This window comes from Peromyscus maniculatus, chromosome 2, assembly GCF_049852395.1.
Source record: "Peromyscus maniculatus bairdii isolate BWxNUB_F1_BW_parent chromosome 2, HU_Pman_BW_mat_3.1, whole genome shotgun sequence".
Taxonomy (NCBI): Eukaryota; Metazoa; Chordata; class Mammalia; order Rodentia; family Cricetidae; genus Peromyscus; species Peromyscus maniculatus.
In genome coordinates, this window is record NC_134853.1 from 118,513,849 (window position 1) to 118,531,262 (window position 17,414).

Sequence of the window (17,414 nt, forward strand, 5' to 3'; positions counted from 1 at the left end):
AGAGGAGCTTAGTCCTACCTCAACTTGATATGCCATGCTTTGTTGATACCCATGGGAGGCTTGCCCCTTTCTGAACAGAAACAGGAAGAGTGGATGGGGGAGGAGTAGGGGTGTGGGGGGGAGGGAATGGGAAGAGAGGAGGGAGGGGAAACTGCAGTCAGGATGTAAAATAAGTGAATAAATTTAATTAATAAAAAAGTGAAATTAAGCATAAATATTAAAAGTTTACTCTTATATCCTTTACCTACTTGAAAATACTAAAGGTAGGTAAGTGTATATTGTTAAACCTGGCTTTCAAATGGCATCAAACTATTTATGGAAGGAAATGGAGATTGTAGCTCCTGGTGTATGTGTTATAGGCTCACAAGGGTGCCTGGGTAAACCAGTTGGCCCTAATAGATGCCAGGAAAATCAAGCCAGCTTGATCTTCCAAGCCTAGATTCTTTCAGCTCTTGTTTCGGTCATCACAGCCTGGAATAATCTTGAGGGTGCAAAAAATAGGGTATGATGTGGGCCTGAAGGAAAATCCAGGGATTCTTGAACATTTATTATTTGCTAAGCACTCTGCTAGGCCTTGGAGAAGGGTGCATCAGTTAATCCTGGCAACAAACTCGAAGGTTACAGGTGACCCTAAGGATCATTTATCTAGTTGAAGTCATTTATTCAAAGTCAAAGAGTGAGTAAATGCTTCAGCTAAGCCTTGATGTGGCTACAATGTCTACTCTGAGACTAACTCAGGGGGAGTTGAGAAACTTTTCTGTTTAAGACCAGGCAGGTTAAGTAATGGAAAGGCAACTGTGTGCCCTAGAATTCTGGCTGTCAGGGAGGCTGCCATTGGTGGTGAGGAACTTCTGGGTGGCCATGGTGGAATCCTCAAAGGGAGGCAGTCGAAGGAGCAGGTGGTGGCCTGCAGTGGAGATCCTGTGACTGTATTATGTTCAATGTGTCCAAAGTGCCGGCTGAGGGGGAATTTAGATGGCTTTGTTGACAGGAAGACATGTGCTTCCCTGGTTAGTGCATGGTTGATTAGCCAGTCTAGGATCTGGCCATAGACAGATAATAATGCACATATATTAAAGGTGGTCAATATTCTACATTTTTCTTATGCTCTTACTAATAATAGTATATAAAGAGTACATCTTATCAGAGTGTATCAGTCATATAGCAGCACTAGAGGGAAGTATATTTATTGAAGCTTTATTGAGATCCAAGCATAGCCTTGATTTAAAAAAAAAAAATCCTTTTCGCTCTAATATTAGAGCTCTAGCCCGTTTCATTCTGCCGTGGCTGCTCAAATCTTGCATTAGTCTTCATTACCAGCAGAGTTCCAAGGTCTGGGGCTTGTAAGAGGCCAGACAGCTCAGAAACATCCCTGGCATCTCGCCCTTCCTCCCTTCCCTTATTTTCCTTTCAGGTCTTAGAGCCAAGATTGATTAGCCCTGCACTGAGTCTAAGGCAGCATGATTGCCAAGTGAATTCTACATGTTCCTTCAAGACTGCCAGAGGGGATGCCTGCCCTTGGGGCTAAGTTTGCAGAGTGTCTTGGATTGTTTCCTGTGCCTATGTAGGGGGCTGGTTAGCAAAGGCCTGGCATTGTGAGGCTCCTTCAGCTTCTCAGTGCTTTCCGATCCTGCACACTGCTGTGGAATCGCTCCAGGACGCACTCACACATGGCCTTGTGCTGACTGCAACAGTTTGGCAAGAGTAGGACCGGGCTGCATCAGCTAAACCATGGCTTCAGCCCACACTGGTCAACTGGATGCCAGAGACCCTCTCTTCCTTGTAGATCTTTAATCTAGGTTTGTCAAGGTTTATTTGAGAGATCACCTTGACTACTGGAATAGGGGTCCCCAAGCTCTGCTTCTCAACCTGAACACCTTTCTCAAAGGCATCCGCCATAGTTAGGGTTCTGTTCCTGGATCAACATTGACCAAAAAATAACTTAAGGGGAGAAAGGGTTGATGTGCCTACAGGTCACACTCCGTCTTCAAAGGAAGCCAAAGCAGCAACCTGGGGGCAGGAACTGAAGCAGAGACCACAGAGGAATGCTGCTTACTGGCCTGCTCAGTGTGCTTTCTTAGACAATCCAGGAACACTTCCCCAGGAGTGATACTTTGATACTTTTCACAGTGGGCTTGGCCCACCCACATCCATCATTAATTAATAAAATGCCCTATAGACATGCCCACAGGGCAGTCTGATGGCCGTAGTTCCTCAGTTGAGGTTTCCTCTCCTAGTTTGTGTCAGGGTGACAGAAACTACTTAGCAGAGCATGCCATCCAAGCTGCATAAAGAAAGTGAGTCCTTGCTCATTCTTCAGAAATGTGTTGCCCCTTCTCTTCCTGTACCCACATGAGGAGAGCTGAGCCTCTGTTTTAGGGCTGCAGGGGAATACTTTTGCAGATAAGTAGAGCTGAGGAGCATTCTGCATTCTTGAAACAGGAATAAGCTAACTGGCAGTGTCTTGCTGAGACCCAGGATGTTAGCCCTGCATTGTTCAGTTTGAATATGAGAGATTATGTGAGTGAGAATTACCAAACACATACCTTGTACTTTGGTCTGGACATGAGGACACTGCTTTATTTGGTGCTTCTGTGACTGGGCCAGTGTCCTTTTTCACAGATGAAGGATGCTGTGGTACTCAAAAACACTGAACATCTTGCTCCTGCAAGCCTTTATTGTGATGGCTCCTATAACTCCATCATAGAGTAAAATAGACCAAAGGATTCTGGGCTTTGATTGATTAATCATTTCTTGTTGAGGTGATATATCTTTAAATTATTGCATTTTTAAAGGATTGCTATAGTGCAAAATTGAACAAAAAATACACAATTATATTTTCCCTAGATTCATTTTCAGTATGATTTGTTTTCAATTAGTAGATTTCATATTTTTAATTTGGATGGTGCTGTATATTGAACCCAGAGTCTCATCATGCTAGATAAGTCCCATACTAATTAGCTACATCACTAATCCTGGGGAAAAAACATATATTAGAGCAGTTTTTTAAGTTTATCGTTTTCAGTTAGCAGACCACAGAGTCCCTTATGCCTTATCTCTAACTATGACCCCTGTTAGTAACAACTTTGGGTAGTTTGCTACAATTCTTACTATAGGTGAGCTAATATTGACACACAATTATTAACTAAAGTCTGTAGTTTACATTAGGGTTTCCTCTTGTGTTTTTGTTCCTGTTATACATTCTAAGTATCTCCACAAAGGTGTAACAGCACGTATCTACTACTATGTGTCATGCAGGATCATCTTCCTGCCCTGAAAGCGCTGTGTTCCACCTATCCACACTAACACACACACACACACACACACACACACACACACACACACACACACACACACACACACACACCCCTCTTGGATCGATCTGTTGTTTTGCCCCTCATATGGGTATTTTACTAACCCTCATGTCAGAGTTCCTTATTCCCTCTGAATTTCTTCCTTGGTGATCAAACCTGACCTGATATTTCACTTCATCACAGTCACAGCTAGTGGTGACCACACACAGTGTGGATACTTCTTCATATCACTCAGAATCCTCTTGCATGGAAGGTTTCTCTTTCCAGAAACTTAGTGTTAACCTTCTAAATTTGATCGTAAAAATATTTACTTCCCCCAGGATTCTGGTGAGGCTTTAACTGTGATGGCGTGGGGAGAGCCGTTTCAGTATTTGCAAAGGAAGAGTCCCTGAAATAACTGTCTGCTGACTTGGTTGTCTGTGATGATAGTGCCACCTCCAAGGTGGCAAAGACAAAGGAACTGAGCCCCACAAATTCCTAGGTGACAGTTAGACTAGACAGCCGGGCTGCCTGACAATCAATGCTTGGATCAAATGCAGGGAACCGCCGGGCCTCGGGACAGGCCCGTGGGAGCTGCCGTCCCCCGTGGACTCCCTCACCCTAGCCTCTTGCCCACACCCTTTCATTTGCGCCATCATCAGCTAATGTTTGTGAACTGTAGCAAAGGAAGTACTGTAGCTGAAAGTATGGATTTGTGCTGTTGCCTGTCTCCACACGTGGCGGGACCATCTGAAAGCACTTCTCCTTATTTATTACCTTGTTCCACAAGAGGGAGAAAACACAGACCACTGCACGCTGGGCCGGAGAAAAGGAAGAATTCAGTACAGGGCAGAGGCTCCCGGGAGCGACTGTGGTTCCGAATCACTGAGGTTGTTTTAGCATAATCCCATGAAGGAGGAGACAGGAGCCATCTGTTGAGATGGTGCTTTATTACACAAAGCCCTCTACAGGCATCTCCAGATAGGCCCCTCCCAGGAGCTGCCATGGAGAGCCATTCTGCTGGCTGCTGAATGTCGCTGCTTCAAGGGCTCTCTGTCAAGCCCACTCTTGTTTATTTTGTGCCAGCGTTTCCTCAAAGTATGTGCTCTGAGGCTGCCAAATGTCCCTCCTGGTGTGAACTCAAAAAGTTCTGCTCCAAACTCCACTACTGCTCGTTTCCTTCTAAAGTGCTGACTGTTTTCCTTGAAGTTGCTGGAGTGACTCTGAAACCTTAAAGGCCTCAGTGGGAAAGAGTAAAACCACAGATACACACAGGCCATTGTGCCTCGGGTCTGCCGGTTCTGATTGCCAGCGTGGTTTGTACACCCAAACTGGCTGCAAGGGTTAAGTAAACTTCGTGGCTCGGGATGACTTCACAGCCCTGGAATTCTGCAAAGCCAGGATTCTCAGTACACTGTGGCTGGCCTTAGAATCTTTGGGTGTGAAATCCACTCTCAGCTGCTCAGCCTGTGCTCTGGTTCCTGCTGCATGGCTGCAGAATCTATTAAAGTCCAGCAGATGAATTGCCCTGGCTCTGCCACAAAGCCTGGCTGCCGGGTGGACTTCGGGTTCCTGAGTTGTTTGTCAATGGAGAGTGGCAGTGAATGGAACAGGCCTGTGCCTCAGCCTGGCATGAGGTGGCACCCTAGTGGCTGTTTCCTGCCTTGGGAATGTGCACTGTTGATATTCTCACAGAGAAATCATGACAGAGTTCCGAATACAGTTCGTTTTCAAACTTCTTCTTTCAAGTCCTTGGTATGGCTTCCAGCGCCCATACCCGAGCACATAGGTTTTCAGGCCAGAAGTTTTGTAAGAACCATTGACCACAGTCTAACTTGATGTAGCAGAAATACTGAAACAGAAATAACTCAGCTGAAAGTCACAGTAAGAAAATGAGACTTTGGTAGGAATAAGCTAACACTTGAAAATACAAATTGTTCTTACATGGAAAGACTAATAAAGAAATGGATCTCAGATGAGAAGTCTCTAGTACCCCATCCTTTGGGGGTCACCGCTTAAATAGTTGCAGTTCTTTCTATCTTTACCGAAGCAGAAAAACTTAGAAACTTGTCTGAGCCGGCAGCCTGTTGGCTGTCTCTGTTAAGGCACACAATAACCATGATCATGGCACAGACATTATTTTTTAAATAATTTATATTCTTAAGCAAGGTCTTCATTTGAAAGAAACCATTTGGGTTTCAGCATTAAAGGAAGAAACAAAAAGATGATGATAAAAAATAGACTGCAGCCCCAGCACGAACAGTCACCATGACCTTGCCTTTGTTTGCCATTACACAATTCAATGGCAGGCCACTCAAACTATGCTCTCGATCAATATCCTATTAAAGCCGCACAAAAAGTCTCCATAAACTTAGTGGTTAGCTATGTTTATAAATGGAACTCGGCATAATTAGGTGGTCAATAGCGGGCTCCACTAGTAAGTTTAAAATGAACATCACACATCTTATGCGTAGAAACCAGAACCAGCCCTTCTGGAAGGAACGCATGGTGTGTATAGACAATAGGTTGGAAGGCCTTTTAAAAGATCAGGTCTACATACAAAATGCAGCTTCTAAAGAAAATCTGTTAAATAAGTTACATAATAGGAAATGCCGATCGGTCCCTTAATTTTTTTTTCAAGTCTAAGCTATTTTATTCTAAATGTATTACAGCATTGCTAATGCTTCATTTTCTAGTTTAAACCAAGCCCCCACACAGAGAGAAAATAATGAATGTTGCCACACTCTTAGGAAGAAAAAAAAAATCAGTCTGTCTGGCTTAACTTAACAGATTTCCACCAGTATAATTCAATACAATTTAAAAATAAATGTTGAAATGGGATTATTTCTGAAGAATGCTTTGTCATACAGTTGTTTTTTTTTTTTTCTTGACTCATTTGGGGTGAGTGTTTGGAGAAAAAATCAGGAAGCAAACGGGATGGGCTGGCAGGACTAAGATTTTCTACAATTTCTTAGGAACCCCATTCACACATGGGTGGCTAAACTTGACTTCTGTCCCATCCTCACCAACTGAAAGAGGGTGAGCTACTAAGGTGAGAGGTGACCCCACCCACATGTTGGCTTTGTCCTCAGCTGGCCCCGCCCTCCTACTAGACATGTGTGTGCCCTGTGTTGGATATATGTCTTGGCCATTCATTGTATGTGGACTACTGTGCATGTTACAACTAGTGGGAGTGTGCTTCTGACACCGGGCGGCACTGTGCATGAGTGTCCTGTGCTCTCTGTTACACTTTGCTCTCGCAGGTCCTGGCCAGAGCTGCTGATGGCTGGGTCTGGTCCCTTTGTTCTCTATCCTTAACTGAAGCTTCTGCTAAGTTTACCAGATTCTGAGTACTCTTATGAGAGACACTGGGCCTTGGGGAAAGAAACACACACGATACCTTAATGTACATTCTAATTTGTTGTCATGGTCTCTATTTGTAGGTCCATCAACTGCTGATCTTTTCTAAGTCACTTCTGCTTATATTTTCTGTGTTTAGCACAGACTATCCATGATCAAAATGGCCGTATGGTGCCATGAATAGTTCAGGTTTTATATTAGGGATGGAAGTTTAAAACTTAATAGCTATAGGACAATGGTCAGTGTTTATAATGCTGCTGGTCTGTGTTTCCTTCATAGGTTATAATCATTTATTTAGTACAAAATACTTCAAGTCCTGGCCATATGCTGAGCATAAATGATTATACCTCTCAGGAACATAGCAGAGGTAAAAGTAAGAGGATACCTAATGTTGAATTGCTGAGTGCTCAATAATGGTAATTACTACGATCATTACTGAATTAAGCCTTTGCCCTTGGTCATCTACTGTGTGTTCTTCAGCTGATCCTTGAGCTGACCACTATCAGCAAATTTATTTAAAAATATGCACATGTATATGTAGTTGAAGTTTTTCTGTGTCCACCCAGCTCCTGCAGCTGCTCAGACCCAAATAAACACACAAAGACTTATATTACTTATAAACTGTATGGCCATGGCAGGCTTCTTGCTATCTAGTTCTTATATCTTAAATTAACCCATTTCTATTCATCTATAAGTTGCCACATGGCTTGTGGCTGGCTTACCGGTACTTTTACATCTTGCTTCCTCTGTGTCTGGCTGGTGACTCCTGACTCAGCCTTCCTGTTCCCAGAATTCTCTTCTCTGCTTGTCCCGCCTATACTATACTTCCTGCCTGGCCAATCAGTGTTTTATTTATCAAACAATCATCCACAGCCACTGGCCAATCAGCATTTTATTTATCAATCAATTAGAACAACACATTCACAGCATACAGAAAGACATCCCCAGCATGTGTATAATTATGAATGACCAATTTTCTAATAATTAGTTATTACAACCATTATACTGCTCAGTTCAGTTAACTGTGACAGAATAAGAACATACCAGTACTGCTCTTCTTCATCTGTCTAGAACATTCTTAATCCTTATGGTTTTAGCTAAAGCCTACCTTTCTGAAGCATTCTGGGTAGCTAATGGGTATTTAATGGATAATAGGGTATTCAGAAATCCTCATTCTGAAATGAATAGGTTAACCATATCTTCATTTTAAATAATACATAATTCTGTAGTATTTAAAAATATGCTTTTATTTATGAGTAAAAATTCAGGAGATTACTACTGATAATACGTCCTTTAGTACATCTTTATTTGCTCATAAGCCTTACTTTGAAGAACAGATACTAATATCCAATGAGTAACACTGGAGAGCTAAAAGCCTTCTTGTGATTTCCAAAAGCCTTTTGCCCCACAATAAGGACCCAAAATGTACTGAGATTTGGTTTGGACTATCTGATTGTAGTTAACCCTCGAGGATTGGAAAGGCTGTTGATGACAGCCTGTAGGCATGTCTGGGATGAGACTGACTGAGCACACTCAGAAAAGCCCCACCACACATCAGATGCTAAACTGAACCATCCAGTATATGATTAATAGGAGTACATAATTAACACCTAATAAGTGGAGAAAGAAAAATTAAGCAGTTCTTGCTGAAAATGATTCAGTTGTTGTTTTGTAGGCAGGTTATTAGTGTGTTGTTAAGAAGGGACTCTGTTGATATAGCTAATGGTCAGTACCAGTGTACTCTTGGGATAGGAGCTTCTGTGTAGAAGCCCTTCCATGGTTTATAAATCATTGTGGTAAAAAGACCTTTTATGCCATCAAATCCATCCCCTGTCAAGAAGACTGAATCCCATTGCTGAGGCTGTATCTTATACTAAACGGGTACCACATCTGACTTCCACCAAAAGCTAAGGCAAGATGATGCTCTAAAATGCAGAAAATCAATTCCAGTCCCAAAGGCAGAAGCCACTAATGCAAGAGATCAGTCAGCATCCTTCACTGCCCCATGGCCACTCTCCTTGACCAAGTGTGAGCTACTGCATCCAGGAGAATACAAGCTACAATTCCTTGTGCTGCAGACCTGGAGAAGAAGAAAGGGGGCACACAAGTCCTGCTACTTATGGTGATAACTTATCTCATGAAACACGTCTCCCCAGTGCCCATGAGACAGCAAAGACCAGGAGAGCAGGCATGTGGCTCCCTGTTTCTTTAGGTAGATATCTAGAAATACCTGGCATTAAATCCCTGTGCTATTTCTGAACCCTTTGCTAAGCATCACTGTTTATTTTCTCATTTGAAAATGAGAACAATGTTAATATAGTCCCTAGGGGTGGTATAGGATAAAATTATATATTTTATATACATATCTGACACCTAATAAAAATCAGCAGACAGAAGTCCTTTGCTGTTTTCATTAACATGCTCATATGATTTTTAGTTCAATCAGTAAACATTTGTTACACATGTAATCTGTGAAATGACCTATGCTGTGTGTTAAGAGGGATATGTAAATAAGTAGGAGATAGCTCATCCTCCATAGAGATGATGTCTGAGTCCCTCAAGCTTCAAAATTTTACCTTCTGCACAAGACTTACCATATGCACAAAAGTGCCTGCGTAGGAATAGCTTACCAGTTAAACTTACAGTAGTTATCTGTTACAGGTCAACCTTCATGATTCAGAGTGGAATACAACACAATGTCAGTGGATTCAGTCTATTTTAATAAAATTGAAACCTCTTTCATAAATAAAAATTTGTGTTTACATCTCTCTTTTTGCTAATACCTTCCACACACACCCACCCCCGACACACACACACACTCATCCACAAGTTCCTTAACTTGTGTCCACAAGGCACGACTGTGTGAATGAGGTGATCTGTGTGTGCTCGCAACTGCCTTTGCCGGGTTAAAAGCATTCTGTTGGCTTTTGGCACCTAGCACTATATTTCAGAAAAAGCATTGCTTCAGTCTTTTAATAGCAGGCAAGCTCGTTTCACATAGAGGGAAATCCATGTTTTAGTTCAGTGCTTTCCTTTTCTGTTCCTGTCTGAAAACCCTTACTCCCAGCCTGCACTTGGCCCCTCCTTTAAAAACAGGGGTGGAAAGGGGAGATCAGCACAGGGTTTACAGACCAGAAATCTGCTGGGCAAAGGAGTTGCTGAAGACTGTGGTGTAGAAGCTGCAGAGAAAGTACCTTTATGATTGATTTCCATTCAAGTCAGACTGACTGCAGCGTGGTCATTTTTCTAGCCCATAACTGCTCACACTGCAGCAGTCTGCTATCTGCAGGGCGTCTGAATTATAGCAGTCTATGTCCGTGTTACCTCTTACACAAATTACTTACACTGGTTTCTTTTTCCATGCAAATTCATCAGTTTTACAGCCCCTTCATAGCACAGTCAGGAAACTCTGGCAGAGAACACAAATTGATAAAATGAGTTAATTTTACTATACTTATTTTTTTCTTTCTAAAAGCCCTCTCTTTTAGGCAGTGTTCAGGAAACATATTACAGTAAAAAGGAGATAACAAAGGAGTTGGATTTTCTTGCCATAAATTACTTTCCAAGTTAATTTCCTTTAACGATGATTCCAGATTCGCCAGTTTTCATAGCATTGTGTGTCTCACAACTGAGCCTTTGATGGAAAGAAGAACAAGTATTTTCCCATGTTCGCTCCTTTTGTGGCAGTGACATGGACTTTCTTATAGGACCTTTGCCAATGGAATGCAAAACAACATGAAATTGTCCCGGCATAGAACTGTGTGCTATTGTTGGCGTCCCCAGCCCCCAGTCTAAAGTGCAAGCTCCAAGCTCTCTGGGAAGGTTTTTGGTCATACAATTGAAAGAAAAAGATGTCTTAATTTTTCATAGTTATTTTACCAGTTAGAAATGGAGTGCTGAGTCCTCATAGGCTTTGGAAGGGATTTATGGCCGTTATTTCTAATTTTTTTCCCCCTTTGTGTATGTTGGGGGAGGGAGCATGCAGATCTGAGGGAAGGAGAGTTGTGATGTCTGATCCCTAGAATGCAAGCCTCTCCAGGGCAGAGGGTTTCATGTCCTGTCTACTGTTTTTAAGCATATGAAGCAATGCCTAAGGTACCAAAGGGGCTCTTTAATTACGCATTGTGTCCCATGAAATGCAGCTTCTGTGTGCCTTCAACTGGAGGCTGGACACATGGGTAGACATTTTGATAATGCTTCCTGCCAGTTCTTGTCAAACAGGCCATAAGCTCAGCACCATCATCTCCCAGGCAGAAGAGCCTGGAAATTTGGATAGAATGTTTTTTTTTTTCCCATAGTCCTCTCTTTCCAGCAATGCAACCCTGAGCAGATTGTCTCTGGTGGATGGCAGAAGTTCAATAACCACAGCCCTATCCAACTGCTAATGTGTACAGAAGAGCAGGTCATCAAGAGGGTTGGCTACTGAAGTAACCCCTTTCTTCCAATAGCCCACATTACTATAATGATGCCTTAATAGCAAACCATTTATTAAGAAATGACACAGAGTACATTCTACTCATGACAGGAAAGAGGGGGAAGGGAAATGCATGGCTTAGAAATAACATCTGAAGGCACAATTTCCAAAGTTAACCTTTTGAGAAAAACTCCTTGGTGAACAAGATACTTAGGCTAGAGTAATTACAGTATTGCTTAAGAAACAGGGGCCTCTTCCTCTACTTATGCACATTTATAGAATACACTTTCATTTTTACTCCAAGTTGAGGGAGGTGAATGGGGCTGATAACCATTTCCTTAATTCACTGTGTATTTATTGATCTTCAACTGTCTACACAAAGGGTAGTGAGCTGTTGAGGGGCACAGAGGCAGTTCTGGGATATGGATGACTTAAGGTCAGGTGGTCTGATCTGTCTTCATGACTTGGGGACATCGTTCCATCTCTTTGTGCCTCGGTTCCTTCCTAGTGGCGCTGTGAGGATTAAATGGAAGGATGTGCTTAATGATCTTAGCCTAGCAGCTGGCCCATGAAAAACTGCTTAAGAGTGTGGTGATGATGATGATGATGATGATGATGATGATGATGATGATGATGATGATTATGATGGTAATGGTAATGCTAGGGGCCAGTTTTGCATGTTTATCATAAGTACTATGATATGGTACTATATGGCTATAGTACTTCCTAAATACATGGTCTCCTAAGGTCTCCAGAAGCCTTCTCACAGTTTCCTTATGATGTTCTCCCTTCATTGCTTATCAAAGGCTCTGCCTGTTCTCCACATGGGAGGCTCTGAGAGTGCTGTGCTTGTTATAGGGACACTGTGACAGGAAACCTGCACTTAGGTGTGAGGCCCTCCCCTAGCCAGTCACAAGGTGACCCTACATACGGTATGGGCTGCATGCATGGAGAGTAATGTAAACATGTGTGTGCAAGGACTTCCCATAGAAGGCACAGTTGGGGTCCCTGCATTGTTAGGATGATTTAACCCGGGCTGAGAAGCTCATTCTCGTTTTCGATTCAGGAATGCTTTAAAATTTTAGATGTGCCTGTTTGCCAATCACTCGCCATGGCCACTGAGCACTTTGGACCAGGCTATCTGGAGCCTTTGCTGCATTCCCATCACTGTAAACTACATGGATCACAGGAGGTCAATACTGGGCACATTAGGGAACATGTATGTGGACCGAATTATTTTAAATCTGTGGAAAGGTAGTGCACCATATTTACGTATGCATGTTTCTTCCTTCACAAATGCTGACTCCCTTGATATTTTAAAAAGCGAACAGAGTTTGAAAAAGACATTTTCCTAGGATGAACCGCACAGTACATGAAGTGTTCAGTGGAGCAGTGCCAGTGTTCACCACTCGGTAGATGCCTCTGAGTTATCGCACTCAGTTCAGGCCAGGCCTTGCTACTCATCCTCACTCTGATTACAGCAGCCAGCTGCAGGAGGATCTCACCTTTTCCTCTGTGCTCAGAGGTGAAAGCTTCCCCACCAAGTCAAGGCCTCAGCTCCACTCTGAAATTTGTGGAGAAAATAATCTAGATTCCCACATTTGACACTGGCATGCCTTTTCATTTTCTCTAGTTACCAAGACACATGACTGTAGGCTCCAGGAGACACAAGGCCTTAAGAGGACCTGTCATGTTATTAATGTATCAGGCAGCTACGGTAATGATGAGTGACATGGGCCATCTTGCATAATGGCCCATTTCATACATAAAATATTGTGGAATAAAAGATGAAATTATGCAAATAAATTGAACACAAAAGCAAATGATAGAACGACTAGCAGCAGTATTGAGTGGAAATCTGTTTACACTATTGTCAATATGAGCTAAAGCGCCCCCCTTTTACTAAAGCCTGTTACTGAGACAGGTGTTTGATTTTCAGTTTTCCATGTCTTAGTAAAGAATTGTTTTTACATGACAGCTAAGCTGGAGATTTAGTCATTGCTATCAGTCAACTCAATGTATATTCTTAGGAACGGCTCTATTCCTGACTCACTTAAGGCACGATACAGTTCATCCTGCCTCCCAAGCACCAGTCCTGAGAAGCGCCCGTTCCTGTCACAGTGAACTGCCAAATATTACTAATACCTGGCTCCTCCTGGCCATCCTTTTAGATCATCTCACCTCATCTTCTTGTTTAAATGACATCGCTGCCTCTGGTTTTACTAACTCGATTCTTCAACCACCCCTTCTCTCCCACGGTTCCTCTCGTGAGTGAGAGATATTTCTAGATTATAAATGCAAAATTGATGGTATCCCCATAGGCTGCTGGCCCTTCTTTGTCTAGTGAATAAAACTCAGCCCAGCCACCTGCACATATGACACGTGTTTATTGATTGCCTCCGGCTGCCAGGGCTGATGCTTAGACAGTGGTGATCTCACTGCAAATGCTTTCTGTTCCCAGGGATGAGGAGTGCATCAGCGGTTCACAAACTTGTGATGTTCCAGACTCAGATCTGTGCTTCTTAAAGAAAAATGCCAGATCCTTCATGACCTAACCTTAGCCATCCATTGTGACTCTACTTGAGCTATGTCCTTTTCACTCTGTGTCACACTATGACACAAAGCTGTCAGAAGCCCAGTCAACATCTTCTGTTCTCTTTAGGCTAGTCACTCTACCCAGAATTCCTCTTTCCCTCCCAGTTGCGTGTGTCCTCCTGTCCCTTCAGCATCCTCTGTGCGTGCATTTCCTCAGGGCTTTTACCTTCTTGAGTGTCTTCTTCTCAAGCTGGGTTAGACACTCACTGCTGATGCCAGTTTCAGAATGACTGTCTAAAGGCTTCTCAGCTATCTCTACCTTAATCTGCCAGGTTCCCGTGTAGTGTGTTCATGGGTGATGACCATATCTCTGATCGACATGTCTTCTTCTCTCAGCAGTTATTGGTGATAGCAGTGCTCCATAATCATTTCCTGAGTAAAATCTGGGCTCGTGGTGCTCCTAATTATCTTTTCTCCTGACAGGTATTAGTGTATTGAATGTATTTATCTACATATATGGACTTAATATGTACAGTGTATATTAGTATACCATCTACTGTACTGCTTTTACATGATATTTCAAAAAGACTTCTTGAACTGATAGTCCTACTGTGGAATTTACAGTTTTAAAAGAAGATTGGTAGATGTGATTAATTAATTCAAAAAGTACTTATTAAGCTACTATAGGCAAGGCATCTAGAAGCAGGAAGACATAAAAATACAGGCAATCATATCTCAGAAATGATCCACTATAAATATAATAAATAGGTCAGTGTTGTGGAACCAGAAGTTGGCAAAAATCTTCTATAAAGTGTGGGTAGCAAATACTTTGGCTTCACAGGCCATGTGATCCCATTGGAGCTGCAGTTCTTGCTATCATGGCAGCGTGCAGTGAAGGCGTATGCAATCAGTATTTCTCTGGAAAGTCATAACTTATACACACACACACACACACACACACACACACACACACACACACACACCAAAAGATATGTGTGCAGGCAGTTCATGTGCCATAAAGCAAAGAGAATGCACATATTTCACATTGCAGGAAATAGGAAATGGAGACCTCGATGGATGGATTCACTCTCATTAAAATTCAGAACAGAATTCCAAAATACAGATAAGGAGAAGCTGTTGGGATCAAAGTGAGAAAACATAGGGAAAATTTGAGGCAGTCATTTAAAAAACATTTAAGACTAAAACATGAGAGGTATTTTCATTTAAACCACCCAGGAATGCCATAAGCTTGGTGACAGTTTACTATTACAAAAAAGAAAAAGATAAAAGGCACATCGGAAAGAATATGACTTTTTGGTATGGACCGTTTTTATTGTCAATGTTCCTTTGAAGTCACAGTTTATTAGTGATTATTCTGGATAAGCTTTGCAGATAAATGCAAACAGAAAATGTGTTCCATGCCACACTAATGTAGGTTCTCGTTGATCTTGGGTTCACAGGACTTAACTTACGGCTTGTTTGGTCTCCTCTCTCTAGCACCAATAGCTGCAGGAACTGGCCCCAACTTTTCTCTCTCTGATTTGGAAAGTTCTTCATACTACAGCATGAGTCCAGGAGCAATGAGGAGGTCTCTACCCAGCACATCCTCTACCAGGTGAGTGGATTGCTGGCCTCAGAAGAGGCTAAAACATGGAAAGGCACACCTTGATCTTGAACTCTGTGCATGCTGGGCATTCAGCAATGTGTCTATAACGATAGGGGGGACAAAAGTAGTGGGTTAAGCCTCAATAGGCTGTCTCATGAGAGAGCCAAAGCAAATATACATGAGACAAATGGCAAGTTACACACACACACACACACAGATGCGCACCAGCAAGAAAAAACAATCACTTCAGTTATATGCCATGAAATAAGCATGATTTGAACAGGCTTTGTCCAAAGGGTAAGGTGCTCAACTCTGAATGCTAGTTTGTTTGCTTTAAGGTATCTGGATGAGGGATAACATGAGCAAAGACATGGAGAAGAGCAATAATGAATGTAGCATATTCCCTGGGAAAGATGGATGGACTTGACTGGGAGAGAAGAGGAGAGTGCTCTGGCTTGGTTGGCATATGGTGGGAACTGACACCAGCCTAAGCACCCTGGCCACAACCTTCTTAGCCTGCTGGGCCCCATAAGTCCCCAAATCCAGTCTGTTGAAGTTTCCCAAAGCTACAACTGATTTGGTATCCTGATATGAGGTTATAAAAGAAATGCAGGTGAGGGCTGGACGGTGGTGACACACACCTTTAATCTCAGCACTCAGGAGGCAGAGCCAGGCGGATCTCTGTGAGTTCCAGGCCAGCCTGGGCTACCAAGTGAGTTCTAGGAGAGGCGCAAAGCTACACAGAGAAACCCTGTCTGAAAAACAAAACAAAAACAAAAACAAAAAAAGAAAGAAATGCAGGTCAGATAGCAGAATGGGGCCATCCTTTGAACCCAGGTGATCCAGGAGGCCTTAAAAAGCTCAAGTTGGAAAGCACAGCTCACTATGAGTGCCAGGCTTCCCGATCCCCTGAGGTAGCCATCAGAGCCAACATCTGGAGAAGCACTTTGCGAGACCCTGCGGTCTCTAGATAACCTGGACCACGGGCAGGGGATTAGGCATCAGAGCCATGGTGTTCCTTTACAAATTGGCTTTAGCACTGGACTGTGACAACAAAGGAAGGAGCAGAGCAGGACTGCCAATCACGCTTGTGTACTTTGCAGAAAAACATTTATCAAATGTGATTTCTGTTAAAGCAAGTACAGACATTTATGATTTAAAATACTGCCCAGAGTGTGGGAGGCCAGCTCGCCTTTGTGACCAGTGTCTTAAAACATCACCTTGAAGATGAATCAGGCTGCCGTGTCTAACGCTGTATATTTGCCTTCGTCTTCAGCATTGTTTAAATGTTCTTCTTAGTTCATTACAGTATCACCTCCACAAGGAAACAAGAGTCCCCAATCCCAAATGCATTCACAACAGAAGAGGGGGATTGCGAATACATTTGGGTGTTAATACACTTGGAGGGTTTTGAATATTTGCTGCTGGAAGAGACAGTGTGCTCAGCCAACAATAAAAGCTTTGTAAATACTTATGGGCAGTGCTTAATTTAAAAGTGCACGGGTGGCTTGTTTTTCATATGTCAGCCACTGTCCCATGGACCTCTTTAGCAGTACCCCCCTTACCTCCCATCCCTTCATATGCTCCAAGCTCTGTTCTGTGATTTTATGTTGTGAGCTGTGGTTGAAAGGCTGATTATTGTCATGTAAGAGGCTAATTCTTTTATTCTGTCATTCTCCTATTCTGCAAATAACTAGTCCCAATAAGGAGCTAATTATAAATATTAGTAGTTAATAACTCAGTCATATTTGGGCCTCTTCCTGGGATGTTTTTTATTTAGTTATTTGTTAGTGTGTGTGTGTGTGTGTGTGTGTGTGTGTGTGTGTGAGAGAGAGAGAGAGAGAGAGAGAGAGAGAGAGAGAGAGAGAGAGAAAACGAACAATCAGGTGCATGCTTGCACAGGTGTACAGTGGACATCAAAGAACAGTTTGGGGAGCCAGTTCCTCCTTTCACCTTTACATGTGTTTCCCAGAAGGAACTCAAGTTATCAGGCTTACCCAGCATGCACTTTACCTGCTGAGGCATCTCACTGCCTGCCCTAAGGTGATTTTTTTTAAAAAGCCCTTCAATATATAGACTCAACAGAATTATCTGTTACACATTAGAAAATATGCCTTGAGGAATGTTCCAGATTGACACACAACAGTTTTAGTCATCTCCAGCAGACTGTCTTGCCATTGTAGCCATGGAGCCACCAGAGCACAGA

The 17,414-nt window shown here is 42.7% G+C and overlaps 1 protein-coding gene across 7 annotated transcripts in view; it reads left to right on the top strand.

Annotated features, from left to right (window-relative positions):
* The window catches only part of Nfia (nuclear factor I A), a 347,864-nt gene that overhangs the window by 227,769 nt on the left and 102,681 nt on the right, over window positions 1-17,414 (top strand). For all 7 annotated transcript variants that reach the window (XM_006974032.4, XM_042271440.2, XM_042271442.2 and 4 more), the window contains one exon: window positions 15,100-15,217. In XM_006974032.4, coding sequence (XP_006974094.2) covers window positions 15,100-15,217 — 118 coding nt within the window. The remainder of the gene's footprint in view (window positions 1-15,099; window positions 15,218-17,414) is intronic.